This window comes from Megalobrama amblycephala, linkage group LG2 (genome assembly GCF_018812025.1).
Source record: "Megalobrama amblycephala isolate DHTTF-2021 linkage group LG2, ASM1881202v1, whole genome shotgun sequence".
Classification (NCBI taxonomy): Eukaryota; Metazoa; Chordata; class Actinopteri; order Cypriniformes; family Xenocyprididae; genus Megalobrama; species Megalobrama amblycephala.
This window is the reverse complement of record NC_063045.1, coordinates 36,736,027-36,750,055: the sequence shown is the minus strand read 5'-3', so window position 1 is coordinate 36,750,055 and position 14,029 is coordinate 36,736,027. Positions and strand designations below refer to the sequence as shown.

Sequence of the window (14,029 nt, the reverse complement as noted above, 5' to 3'; positions counted from 1 at the left end):
CTAACTTAAAGGTGCTGTAAGTGATTTCAGCCATTTTGATAACAGCTAGTTAGCCCCTGATGGTAGATGTGACTACATTCTGGAGGCAAAGTGAATCTTTCTCCTTTAAAAGTATGGCCATTCAAAAATAACCATACTACCTGACAAAAGACAATTGTAAATATTTAAATTTTTCCATTATAGATGTTTTATCAGTGTCTGATTTGTTTTAAAGACTCTTAAAGTAGCAATGAAACAGAAGTAGTGACAGATCTTCCATATATTGTTAAGTACATCTGAGTGAAATTGATTATCATAAAACAAAACGATGTAGGGCTGGACTTGGTTCAATCCATTGGTTGTTGAATGGATGTAGTGATGTCCAGTGCACGAATGAAACATTCTTTTTAACCGGTACTTTTTAGCCAATATCCATGAGTATATGATCCTATGATTGCGGTGTTTGCTCATTCAGCAATCCAGTTAGTCCAACAGTACACACTGAACTGAGAACCGTACAGACATGTCTGACGTGAGAACTATCTGCAGGGGGTTTCATAAAAGGGGGCAAAATGTATGTTTCTGGTGTCTATTGCTGAAAAGCATAAAGTATAGCAAATAAAAAATATTGGAAATATAAAAGTGATCCAATGGTGATAGTTCTCGAGTCAACAGCAGTAAAATGATAGTAGTTCTCTCTTGAGTCAAGAGTCGGTTAATAGTTACAGCAGTTCTCGAGTCACCAGTACATTGAACTGAGGAGACATCTCCATGAACAAACGGTGAGCTGCTGATATGGGCATGTGTAACCCGAGCAGTTGACTTGAATGAAGGGGCGAAATGAAAGGATTTAATGGTTTCTAATGTAAAAAGGTGAGTTAATAAAGACTAGTTTGCTGACTTTATATGCTTCAGACATGTAAAAATTCTGCATTTCACATGATTACTGGGTGCTTTAATAAAAGAACTGCGCATACATTACTTAAATGAATAGGTGAATCATTTTTTTAACCAGTTTATTGAAACGAACTGTCCAAAAGAACCATGAGGCATATCTTAAAGTTGCTCTAAGTGATGTCACGCATTTTTAGGCCAAAAAATTTTTTGTCACATACAGCAAACATCTCCTCACTATCCGCTAGCTGCCTGTCCCCTGAACACACTGTAAAAAAACCCGGTCTCTGTAGTCGCCACAAGCTCCGAAAACGGCAATAAAAACAAACTGGTGCAGCCTAGACCACGAATCATAATAAACACGCTCCAGCCAATAACCGACAAGAATGATTTTAAATGCGCGTTCATGACTGTTTCAGGAAGCATGGAGGGGAGGGGAGGAGGAGGAGGAGGAGGGAGGGTCTAGCTAGCCTCTGTTTTGTTTGACAACACTTCGAACGTCAACAGGAAGTTACTCCACCCAGGATCGCTTAGAGAACCTTTAATAAGAGCTTTCAGTTATTGTAAGAAAGGGACTGGGTTTAAAGCATACTAAATGATTGGAGAAGTCCAGTATACAGTACAGTCCAAAAGTTTGGAACCACTAAGATTTTTAATGTTTTTAAAAGAAGTTTCGTCTGCTCACCAAGGCTACATTTCTATAATTAAAAATACAGTAAAAAACAGTAATATTGTGAAATATTATTACAATTTAAAATAACTGTTTTCTATTTGAATATATTTCACAAAGTAATTTATTCCTGTGATGGCAAAGCTGAATTTTCAGCATCATTACTCCAGTCTTCAGTGTCACATGATCCTTCAGAAATCATTCTAATATGCTGATCTGCTGCTCAAGAAACATTTAATGTGTACAATTGTACAAAATATTTGTGTACAATATTTTTTTTCAGGATTATTTGATGAATAGAAAGTTCAAAAGAACAGTGTTTATCTGAAATCTAATCTTTCGTAACATTATAAATGTCTTTACTGCCAATCAACTTGATTGATTTAATGCATCCTTGCTGAATAAAAGTATTCATTTCTTTAATTTCTTTTCAAAAAAATAAAAATAAAAATTCTTACTGACCCCAAACTTTTGAACAGTAGTGTATAATGCTACAGAAGCTTTGTATTTCAGATAAATGCTGTTCTTTTGAACTTTCTATTCATCAAGGAATCCTGAAAAAAAAGTACACAACTGTTTTCAACATTGAAAATAATCATAAATGTTTGTTGAGCAGCAAATCAGCATATTAGAATGATTTCTGAAGGATCATGTGACACTGAAGACTGGAGTAATGATGCTGAAAATTCAGCTTTGCATCACAGGAATAAATTACTTTTTCAAATATATTTAAATAGTACACAGTTATTTTAAATTGTAATAATATTTCACAATATTACTGTTTTTTACTGTATTTTAAACGTAAATAAATGTAGCCTTGGTGAGTAGATGAAACTTCTTTTAAAAACATTAAAAATCTTAGTGGTTCCAAACTTTTGGACTGTACTGTACATCACCTGAGAAAAGTCTATTGTTTTACCTGAATATCGACTTATTACATTCTGATTAAAAATTGAGAAATTACAAGGTAAAAAAAGGAAATAAACTTATTTACGCATGCAAGATACATTAGTACCAAATTTGATAGATTTTTTTAAAAATGTATCTGTATCAGCAGATATTGTATATTTAATTGTGCATGCTGATTTCATTTTTTCCCCATTTATATTACTTTTACTCTCATCTAACGTGCACTTAAAGTAAATCTTTAAAAACATAAATTACACAACATTTTTTAGTAAATCTGTAATAAATTCACTTGTAAATTTTTATTTGTAATAAATTCACTTGTAGCATGTAAAACAATTGATTTTTTTAGTGTTTTGATTTAAGTTATCAGCCATAACATAAAAATACCTATCAGCTTATTGACAGGGTTTAAATATAGCTGCAATCCTATTTTTTTCCCTGCCTGCTGCTTACAGTTTAGAATAGTGACTAGTGAAGGGTTTATCAGTGCTGTCATGACATCATTTTAGGGTGATTCCAGAGGGATTATTCACATGACATTTACAGGTCAGGTACAGTAATAGGCTGGTACCAGGAACAGTTTATGTGTGGTAAATCCCTTACAGCACTTTTAAAAATAGCACACCTGATGAACCTGATGAAATTTTAAATCTTAGTGGTTATGAATTTAATTTAAAATGCTGCTCATATTGATATAAGTGCAGAATCCAGTACTGGTTTGTTTTCATACCTCTCTGGTCTTGACGTTTTCATTCAACACGAACAGGTCCGTGTCCTTGTTCTCCAGTTTGGCTTCGACAATCATGTGAATGCTGGAAAATTCTCCCTATAGATGATTAATTTTTTCAGATAGCAATGTATACTGACAGTCACACACAGCAGAACCATGAAAGTAAACAATCAAGCAGAAGAGCGTACTTTTATGAAGGTGGGTCGCCACACTCTGAAAGTGGTGTTGATCTGGTTGAAGTCTCCGGGAGGGATGGAGCAGCTAAATGACACACAGGGATTTTGATCTTCTTTACAACTCTGGGAGACAGAGTAAAAAGATGTGATCAGATACCCATTTCAAATGTGTTCGTTCACATATTCATAAGAAAAGCTATGCTTACTCACCAAAAGATAGATGCTCAAGGTCTCTTTTTTAGGATTCACTGAATGAGGGTTGTCAGGCTTGATGCGTAAAGGGTTAATCCATTGTCTGGCATCACAGCTGATGTTCTATAAGAACAAAATGAGGCAGTGGAGATATTTCTCTGCCAGTCACGTAGATAAGGCCACACAACAGCTTTGAGGAATCAGAGCACCTACTTGTGTATGGGTGATATCTGTAAGGTACAGCAGGAAGTTTTTTGCAGACGTTTGATATGGGAACTTTATCGTGAGCTGCAGTGGAGGACTCGGCATTTCAAGATCTCTCTCAATCTGTTGAACATAATCAGAAATCAGTCAGAACTAAATTTTGGGATCAACAGAGCATTCACACTCAAACCAGTTTAAATGAATCTGGATCATGTGCACACCCAAAACAAGTCAATTTCACATTGACTCCATTTGACTCCAAGATGACTCATTGGTCACACAGTATTTTAGTTCTGACATAGTTTACTCCAATGTTTTCTATTAGCTACTATGACAAAGACATAGTTCTCCTTCACAGGTCCTCGTTTTTCCCCTCTGTTGACCACATGATAGTCTGGAGGGCCTAAAGGAAGTGATTCAAACTACAGGTTGAAATTTTAAGTCTTACCGTGTAGCTGATTTTCACCTCGTCGCCGATCACACTAGTGTGGTTGAAAACACTGGGAATTGTCGCCTTCTCTTTCAATATGATGTGGTCCTCCTTCATATACTTGTTTCTACAATAAAAACATGAAATGACAATCTGACCAGTAGTTCTGGTGTATAAAGTTTGTATAAAATATGCTATTTAATAAAAAACAAAAAACACCATACAAATAGTGCAAATTACTTTTGTTAAATCTTAAATCAATTCTTAACTTCAGTTAAGTTCAATTCTTCTGGTTTTGGCAAAGCTGATTGGTTGGTTTAAATAAGGAACTCACAAAAAGAATCGCAGGTTGGCTTCATGCTTCACAGGGATGATGATGCTCACAAAGTTCAGTGCTGAATCAACCTCCTCACTATCACTGTAGTAAAAATGTTAATTATATACATCAAAATATCACTATTCGATCAAGTGAGTCAAACAGTAAAAAGAAGAGTAGTCATTGACGTAATTCTTACGTTGTTGCAGTAACATTAATCACAATGTCCTTACGAATATGGGAGGGATTGGGCTCAAATTGGATTTTGAAGCTTTCCTGTTGGATTGACACGATATGAGTGTAAACATATATGTAAACAAATAAATGACATGAAATATTATAAAGCAAATTTAAAAGCAGAGGCAAATCTCACCATTTTATTATTTTTGAGGAAAGGATATCCAACTGCACATACTATTCTGGTATTATTAGTTTCACAGTCCTTCTCTTTAGGCTGCAAAAAAATGAAAACAAACTGTTTTTGTCAAAAGAATTTTTTTAAATGTATTTGTACATACATTTAAATGTACAGATCTATCTAAAAATAAAGTGCATTTTAGTATACATGCCATTACAGATGACTTACCTCAACTTTCACATAGTTGATATTTTCAGTGTGGCTCAGTGTAACCCTGGTATTGTAGGCATTGTCTCCACTGTTGTGGATGTCTATCTCGACAAAGAACTTCTCCTGGTTGTTTTTTATGAGAAGACTATAATTATACAGAAATAAGAGATGGACAAAGTCAGTTTGCATCCAGTGTTCTAGTTTGCTTCTGTTATCCTGTTTCATGCCTTGTAGACAAATCTATTTATTCTTTCCAAATGTCAACAGAAGGGGGCAGCAGACAACAGGAATTGACAAAATACATTGAAATACACCTGAAAACATTTACCATATGAATAATACCGCCACCATGACACAGTCCTGTCATAATTATCTGCATTGTTAATCGACAACAATAATTATATCAAAGACAGAAGAATCAGAAAGACATTTTAGGAAAATAACATGAAGAATGATCGTATTTTAAAAGTTACTATTAATACCTTGCGATGTTTGCTTTGGCCTTAAGGTCTAGATTAGCAACACACTTGTCGTCACTCCCGCAGTCCACTAATGCAATCTAAAGTGAAAGAAAATACAAAGAAAAGTAATAAAGGAAGATTTATTCTGACACACTTGAATGGTCGTAAAAACAAACTTCAAAACATCTTCATCCCTTAGAGTTTGCTAAACAGTGTTTGCCAAAAATGTTGCTGTAAATCATTTCCCTGCCAGCTTTTGTTTTACACTTTTCCAACAATGTCATTTATTTACAACAAGCATTAAGTCAACTGTTATCCGCAAATATTTGTGTCAGGAATTGTTTTCCTTTTTTTTACTGAAGAGAGGACAACAAAGCTTCAGGGAGTAGCACTGGCTCACTACTCAGTGATGTCTCCAGGAAATGGGGCTCTTCCTCCTGATAACCTTATCTTGTGAGCTGGCAAAAAATCCTTGGGTATTAATGTGTGTGTGTGTGTGTGTGTGTGTGTGTGTGTGTGTGTGTGTGTGTGTGTTTGCATGTGTGCGTGTGTGTGCAAGTGCATGCAAAGAGATACTGAAATTAAGAAAAAATAATTATATAATAAACCTCTAGTTTTTGAGGACTGGAAGTAGAAAGAGAACTTATTCCAGCCTATCACATGCCAACGTGTTTAATCCCCCACTATACTGTATGTACTCTATCACTTAGGCATATATTACAAATGTTGCTTGCCATATTGTTTAAAGCAGGGTTTTTAAACTAGTGGACTACAAGAAGTCTCTAGGAGCTCTGCAAAAAAATTTTTATAAAAATTTCACAAAATATATTTAATATATATTTAAAGCTGTTAGTTATCATGTGAATTTAAAAATAATTAAATAATTAGCACTTAATATAAAGAGATTAGCTTTCTCTGCATTTACACAGTTCTGACCAGCAGGGGTAACCAGCGTGTAGCATTTTGCTAAGTAGCTGGTTCAACTGATTCAAAGCTTCAAAAAACTTTGTTTCTTCCATCACAAGTATATGTACAACCAAAATCGGACAGGTGCTCGGTTAAAAAAAAAAGTTAAAATAAAGAAAAGAAAAAAAAAAACAGGCACAATGCTTTATTTGCTCCCATGACACTTTAATAAACTTGAACTTTTCAATCCAAAAATGGTCTTTATTTGGTCGAAACATTGCAATTTATTAAAGCGTCATGGGAGCAGAAAAAACAATGTGCCGGTTCTTCATTTCTTTGATTTCTAAATGAATCTCAAATACATTATATATATATATATATATATATATATATATATATATATATATATATATATATATATATATACATTATATATAAAATTTGTAAAAAAAAAAAAAAAAAGAAAAAAAAAAAGTCTTTATAATATCACACTGGGCATTTTTCTCACAAAATAAGTCAGAAGAACTAAATTACAAAATAAATAAAACAAACTTCAACAGCATCTAATGTATAATTAGTTGAAAAGTACAAATCTGGCTTTCATTCAAATCATTCAAATCCAAATGACTGTACTTCACTATTCAAAAGAGAGAAAAAAATGTATTTTTGTTTTTGTAATTAAATTAATCAACTAGCCCATTGGGAAATGTCTTGGCATTCCGTATGTCAGTCCATCCCCGTTTCTGCTAATTAAAATCTCATTATAACCTGGTGTGAGAGAAAGTCTTTCAGCGCTTGTAAAATTAGGGAGACTTCATTGGACTAACTTACCGCTGCCACCCACATTTACTCCTTCTTTTAATGAGCGTTATAACTGCAGCAGCCAGAGTAGCGGTTACTGGAGCAGTGAATGTTACACTCTATGACCTACACATATAAACCTCAGATCTGATTCGGCAGAAGGAGAGAGAATGAGATCTTACGGTCTTATTGAGTGACGTCGGTAATTCCCCGTCTAGGACTGGACCCGTGTCTTCATCTGCTAAACCGAATTCCAGCGTGACCATAATGGGGTCTCTGAAATCCAGTTTATCCTGTGGGGGATAATATAGGATGTTGCAAATTTTTCCAGCTTAATGTCTGTCAGACAACTTATAAACAGCCTAAGAAATGGTATCAAATTCATTCCGTCGCTATTAGCAACTACGTATTATTGATTTGAAGGTCATATTCTTATATCGATCATGCAGTATTGCAGGCGTCTGTCATTACCACAAGGGGGAGTCGCCTTTTACAGCACTTTCTGTTTGTTCACAGACAGCATACTTCCTCTAAGAGCTCAGAGGACAAGTATGCACTGAAGCGGGACATGCAGCGGTCTCTCAATGGAGGCTGGGGCTGACTTTACTGGCCTCAGGCCTTTGATCAGAGAACTTCTGGCTTTTATTAAACTCAAGTCCTCTACTTTCAAACGCTTAGTTTGATGCTCTTTATCTACTGAGAGACGTTAAATGTAACATAATCTAGATCAGAGTCAAAAAGATACACAGTTAATGGTTTCAAAGAAGAGCGGGGGCTGGTTTTATAAGAAGCCCGTCTGCACACACAAGGAGGGAGTCTACAGTCTACATTGGAAGGTACTGCTTTACAGATTTGGCAGACACTATCTTCAAAGCAACATACATTACATTCAAGAAGTCATTTGAACATATTACATCTTACACTCTGAACTATGACGTGCATATGAATTGTGCCCCCTTCGCATGAAAATGACAAATTATCTGATACTGTTTTGTGTTTTTTTCCCTGTTGGTGGCACCACATGGCGGACAAAGTTTTTCAAACATGTATAATATTTTAACAATGCTGGTTCATTGCTTTTTTTCTCCAAAGAAATAATAATAATTCAAGATTATGCCAAACTTAATAAGATTTTCTTTTGAATATTTTCATCCCTTAAAGGATTTGTTCACCCCAAAATGAAAATTCTGTCATTAATTTCTCACCCTCATGTCGACTTTAGTTCATCTTCGGAACACAAATGAAGATCTTTTTGATGAAATCTGACAGCATTCTGTCCCTCCTTTGCAACTTGATCTTTGACGCTTTAGAAAGTTCATAAAGGGATCGGAAAACTAATCCAAACATGAATGACACACAAAAACAAACCTCTTCCTGAGGCTCAAACGTGCTGAATTAATTACACACGAGAATTAACCTCATTAGTTATGCAGTAGGTTTGAGCCTCAGGAAGAGGTTTGTTCTTGTGCTTCATGTTTGGTTGAGCATCTATTTATCTTCACTGATCAAGGTTTATATGTGAGTAAAAGCCTAAATTAAACCTGTTCATCATAAAAAGCGATCAAGTCCCTTCAGAAAATTTGGACTAAACTTTCTTTATGAACTTTCTGAAGCGTCAAAGATCAAGTTGCAAAGGCAGTCTATGGAGGGACAGAATGCTGTCAGATTTCATAAAAAAACAACATGAGGGTGAGTAATCAATGACAGAATTTTCCTTTTGGGGTGAACTAACCCTTTAATGAGTTTTTTTTTTTTTTCTTCTTCATTATGACATCAGGACGGTTGTACCAACCTGACATTTTTCACTTCACACCCCTGAAAAATATCAAAATTCATTTTAATTCCAAAATTCCAAAATTCATCACAGAATATGTGTATTCAAGTAATTGTATGTATTAATATCATTTTAAGTAAATGAACAACTAATATAACTATAAACATCTTAAAGGATTAGTCCACTTAAATAAAATTTTCTTGATAATTTACTCACCCCCATGTCATCCAAGATGTTCATGTCTTTCTTTCTTCAGTTGAAAAGAAATTAAAGTTTTTAATGAAAACATTCCAGAATTATTCTCCTTATAATGGACTTCAATGGTCTTTCCAAATGGTTGAAGGTCAAAATTACAGTTTCAGTGTAGCTTCAAAGGGCTTTAAGCACTGATACCAGGTGAGGAATAAGGGTCTTATCTAGCGAAACCATCAGCCGTTTCGAAATTTTTTTAATGTATATGCTTTATATAAACAAATGATCGCCTTTGTAAGTGCTTCCACCAAAACCACATTTTTCGCAGTCTTCAAAAAGTTTACGCTGCATGTCCTACGCCCTCCCCTATTCTAATTACGGAACGAACGCAGTGGCAGTTACATTTTTTACGTAAGTAGAAGCATATACATTTACATTTACAATGTAAAGCATATACATTTACATTTTTTTTTTTAGAAAATGGCCGATCGTTTCGCTAGATAAGACCCTTATTCCTCGTCTGGTATCGTTTAAAACCCTTTGAAGCAGCACTGAAACTGTAATTTTGACCTTCAATCATTTGGAGGCCATTGAAGTCCATTATAAGGAGAAAAATTTTCATCAAAAACCTTCTTTTTTTTTTGACTGAAGAAAGAAAGACATGAACATCTTGGATGACATGGGGGTGATTACATACATGGCATTTTCACGAGTTTCCGCCAAAATCAGTATTGTATCTGGTCGGTATTGAAAAGTCCTTTATTAATTTTGCGCAAAATGCGTTATCCGTTGTGTTATTCTGTCATGTTTTCTTCCTTTCTTTCCAAAACGCGACAAACGCCAGTCTCCTTTTTCTGCAGAACACGATATATCCGCTCTCAACCAATCACAGTGCACCATTCCACCCACTGTAAACATTAAAGGCTTTTTAAAAAGCTGTTTTTTAATACCAATGTACTCGGCAAATGTGTTTATTTAACCCTGCGGTGGCGCCAGATACTCTTTAATTGGTAATGACAAATAATTTATAACATTAACAAGATGACCCGTTGAATTCATTTTGGAAGCGACGGCTGAATGTATTTTTATTAAAATGCCTGTATATTAGATAAATATTGGCAAAGTTTAGACTCTATGTGAATCAACTTATGTTGTTATGTATTTTCAATTTGAAAAATAGTAGGGATGTCCCGATCACGTTTTTTTGCCCTCGAGTCCGAGTCCGAGTCATTTGATTTTGAGTATCTACCGATACCGAGTCCCGATCCGATACTTCTATAATACATGAAAAAGAATAAAGAAGAGCGAAAAAACAGATCCAGGATCCAGGAACAGTGCTTTTCAGGTTTTTCAGGTATCTAACAGTAGTTTTCAAGTACAGAAAATGGATAAAGTAATCAAATATAAAATAACACTGCATATTATCTTTACTGTATAAAATAAATAAAGATTAATCATTATTGAAGTTACAAAAACTATTCAGTCAAGAGCAGTGAGTGATTTCTTTGTTATTTGTTGTTTGATTTAACATTAAAAACAGGCAGCAGGAATAATTTTTTTCCCTATAAGACATGCACGATCCAGTACTGTTACACATGCGCTGTCTTTCTCGACTAATATACGTTCACTTAAGACATAACCGACTATGTTTGCTAGGATACTCGCTAAGACGGGCATGTTGACATAATTTTTGTATGAATTTGTCCGCTGAAGTGCAAGACTTGAAAGAGAACTCAGTATTTGCGCGCTGACTGAAATAAGCGTGTGCGCGCTTCGGATGAGCGCACACAAATCTTCTCACAGCGCGTGCGAGTTCTCTTTCGCGTCTTGTTCTTGAAGGTTTAAATCAGCAAGTTTTAAATTAGTTAGTTTAAACACAGACAGCAACGTGTGCTGTTCAGGTCTCACCTGTATCAACACCCGGGTGATGACGGCGTAAATGACTGGACATTAGAGCATACGGCACTCGCAGTTAACAGTTTACAAAGAGTGACTGTTTTGTCCACGCTTTCTGATTATTGTTGTTGTAACGTTTTGCGCATCCATCGACTGAAACATACATTATTTGAACTCTGTCTGTCTGTTTTTCACGTTGCTATTTTAAACAAACCATATTAACCAATAGATGCGTCGTCATTCGAGATGGACCGCGGTGCAAGTGCGTACCGAACCGTAAGTGGAGAACCGTACGGTTTGATTTTTTACTGAGAACCGTTGCACCCCTAATACATATATATCCGAGTCCTGATCGGGAGGTAACGTCCGATTCCGATCGAGTCTGAAATCACGTGATCGGGCCCGATTTCCGATCATGTGATCGGATCTGGACATCCCTAAAAAATAGCTTTTATATTGATGGATTAATTGCATTTTGAAAAAAAAAAAAGTGTCATGGATTTATTGCATTTTGGAAAAAAATAATAATACGTTTTTATAATAAACTTTTTAAAATCAAAATGTAGATTTGAATTTTTAATGTTTTTATAACCAAAAGATGCTATGTGAAAGTTTGAAACAGAAAATGGTGGTTTTCATCTTGCCACTTTCTTGGTAAAGAACACCTTTTTACTCAGATTAATCAAAATGGAGTTATTGTGTTTTGGAACCAAACTCTTCAAATTGTCATGAAAATTTTATTTGAAAGTGGACTAATCCTTTAATTCTAGGAGAGTATTTTGATTATTGCCTTGTTTATGCGCTACATTGTTCGAAAAAGTAGCTTGCTACTGGAAAAGCTACACTATTAAGTTACTGTCATGCTACTGGAAACTGTATTTAAGTTAGTAGTGCCACTTCTTTATATAAATACATGCACACAAACACCATATACTGGACACAAAGACAAGCTAAAAATCACAAGACAGAAGTTTGTGCAGTCCTATGACAGGAATGAAAATGAGGCTGTGAGGGACAAAATACAGTGCGTTCAATGGATTGTACTGTTGTTTAACAACATACAGTACATTGTTCAGCTGACAAAACGTTTTTCCGAAACAAATTCAAAAACTCCATGAGTTTTAAAATTGTGAGTTGTGAAAATTATGTAATCCAGAGTCAGTACATTTCTAATTGTAAGACTGTAAGTTTATCCCTCACAGCCTCATTTTCATCCGCGTTAAATTCAATATGGCGTCCAACCAGACTGAAGTCTATACTTGCGTATGAGAAGACTGATTTACTTGCCGACGTGTAGAAGATGTGCTCTCTGCAAAGCTTGTCAACGATTGACACGTTCTTTTGCAATGTCCTGTCCTCTGTTTCGTTAAACCGTCCTCTGGCAATCGCTCTCAGTGAGTCCAGAGTTAAACTGTACTTGATGACTGGAGGGAAATGACATTTAAAAACACCCGAAATGAAAGACTTGATTGACAAAACATAAAGAAAGAGCTTCAGTGACTCACCAGTTCCTGTGTTTGTGTCTTTGTCAGACTTGATTCGATATTTGAAACACACTTTGGTCTTCACACATACTGTGGTCCTCCCATGGACCTGACAGGTCTGCTGCAGATTGATCTTGCTTGGGTCGAAGGTCATCTCGGCAAGAAGCTCTGCAACATCCCGAGACCTGGATTAAACAAATTCAACAAGATGTTTATGGGAACGGAGCAGCATTTGGAGGATTAATAGGTGTCTCATTTCATTCTGTACAACAACAGCTGGTTCGTAGATCATAGACTGATTTTTAGTCCAACTAAACACGTCAGATGGTCTCCAAAAACCTAATATGTGGTCAATTACAGGCGAATGGAGAGCTCCTAAAAGGCTGGGTGGTGCAGCTTGGGGAGTGGAGATGGCAGAGGTCACTAGACTCCATGACTTTGCTCTACAGTCGCAGAGTCTCAGAATTAGGGGTCATTGTGTGGCCGTTCTGGAATCTGTGATCTCTACAGGGGGATCTAAGAAAGGAAATGCTGCCAAGAGTTTATTTCGTGGTTGGAGGCACTCTCACACAGTTTCAGAGCCCAACAGAAATGGGTCGTAGCGAAGGGACATAACCCCTGACGGACAAGCCTCTGCAATGTGGGATGTTTAGGCTCAGGTCCAAATTTGAGACAGCTGCTGTGGGTGGGAACCAAGAAGACAGACATCCAGAGGGTACTGAGTTCAAGTTTCATACCCATGGCTTTTTTAGCCCTAGACATTAGTGGAAATTTAAAATGTTGCACTACAGAATAGATTACAAAGAATAAATGAAAGTTTTGTTGACCCACTCACATAAAAATGATGCTTTAATACAAACACGCTCACCAATACAGTGCGGCCCCTCCTATTCCTCCGATAGTGACGTCAATGATGCCATCATCATTCAAATCCATGATGCCGTGAATTGATTGGCCAAAGAACTTCATGCTCACTCCATCTCCTCCAGCAGCAATACGCTAAACACAAACACAAATACCATATTTATTATTACAGTCATTATATTAATTTATCAATATAAGTTATTAATTAATAAAATATATATTAATATAATAATTATTACATTATATGAACTAAAAAGAAATTCAACATTTATTTTATTAATAAAGTTTGTATTATTATTATAATACATATTAAATTATATGTATTAAAAAAAGAACACAATATTTATAATATTAATAAAGTTTAATAAAGAATTATAAATAAAATAAATATGGCATTTTATGAATTAAAAATATCTTTATTATTATAGTTGTTATATTAATATATTAATAACATTTATTTTATTCAAAATAAGTGAAAGTAAAGTTAAGTGAAATATTAATATAAATATGGTATTATATGCATTAAACAATAACACAATATTGATTATATTATTAAAGTTTATATAAATATAATACTCCATTA

At 35.2% G+C, this 14,029-nt stretch overlaps 1 protein-coding gene across 1 annotated transcript in view; it reads right to left on the bottom strand.

The window, feature by feature from the left end:
• The window catches only part of itga1 (integrin, alpha 1), a 57,033-nt gene that overhangs the window by 2,647 nt on the left and 40,357 nt on the right, over positions 1–14,029 (bottom strand). Inside the window, exons 15-28 of the mRNA XM_048173731.1 lie at positions 13,451–13,581; positions 12,604–12,767; positions 12,386–12,522; positions 7,419–7,529; positions 5,551–5,627; positions 5,087–5,213; positions 4,874–4,954; positions 4,700–4,776; positions 4,519–4,602; positions 4,203–4,311; positions 3,764–3,877; positions 3,569–3,673; positions 3,371–3,481; positions 3,183–3,278 (exon numbers count right to left, since the gene is read on the bottom strand). Of these exons, the coding sequence (XP_048029688.1) occupies positions 3,183–3,278; positions 3,371–3,481; positions 3,569–3,673; positions 3,764–3,877; positions 4,203–4,311; positions 4,519–4,602; positions 4,700–4,776; positions 4,874–4,954; positions 5,087–5,213; positions 5,551–5,627; positions 7,419–7,529; positions 12,386–12,522; positions 12,604–12,767; positions 13,451–13,581 (1,524 nt within the window). The remainder of the gene's footprint in view (positions 1–3,182; positions 3,279–3,370; positions 3,482–3,568; positions 3,674–3,763; positions 3,878–4,202; positions 4,312–4,518; positions 4,603–4,699; positions 4,777–4,873; positions 4,955–5,086; positions 5,214–5,550; positions 5,628–7,418; positions 7,530–12,385; positions 12,523–12,603; positions 12,768–13,450; positions 13,582–14,029) is intronic.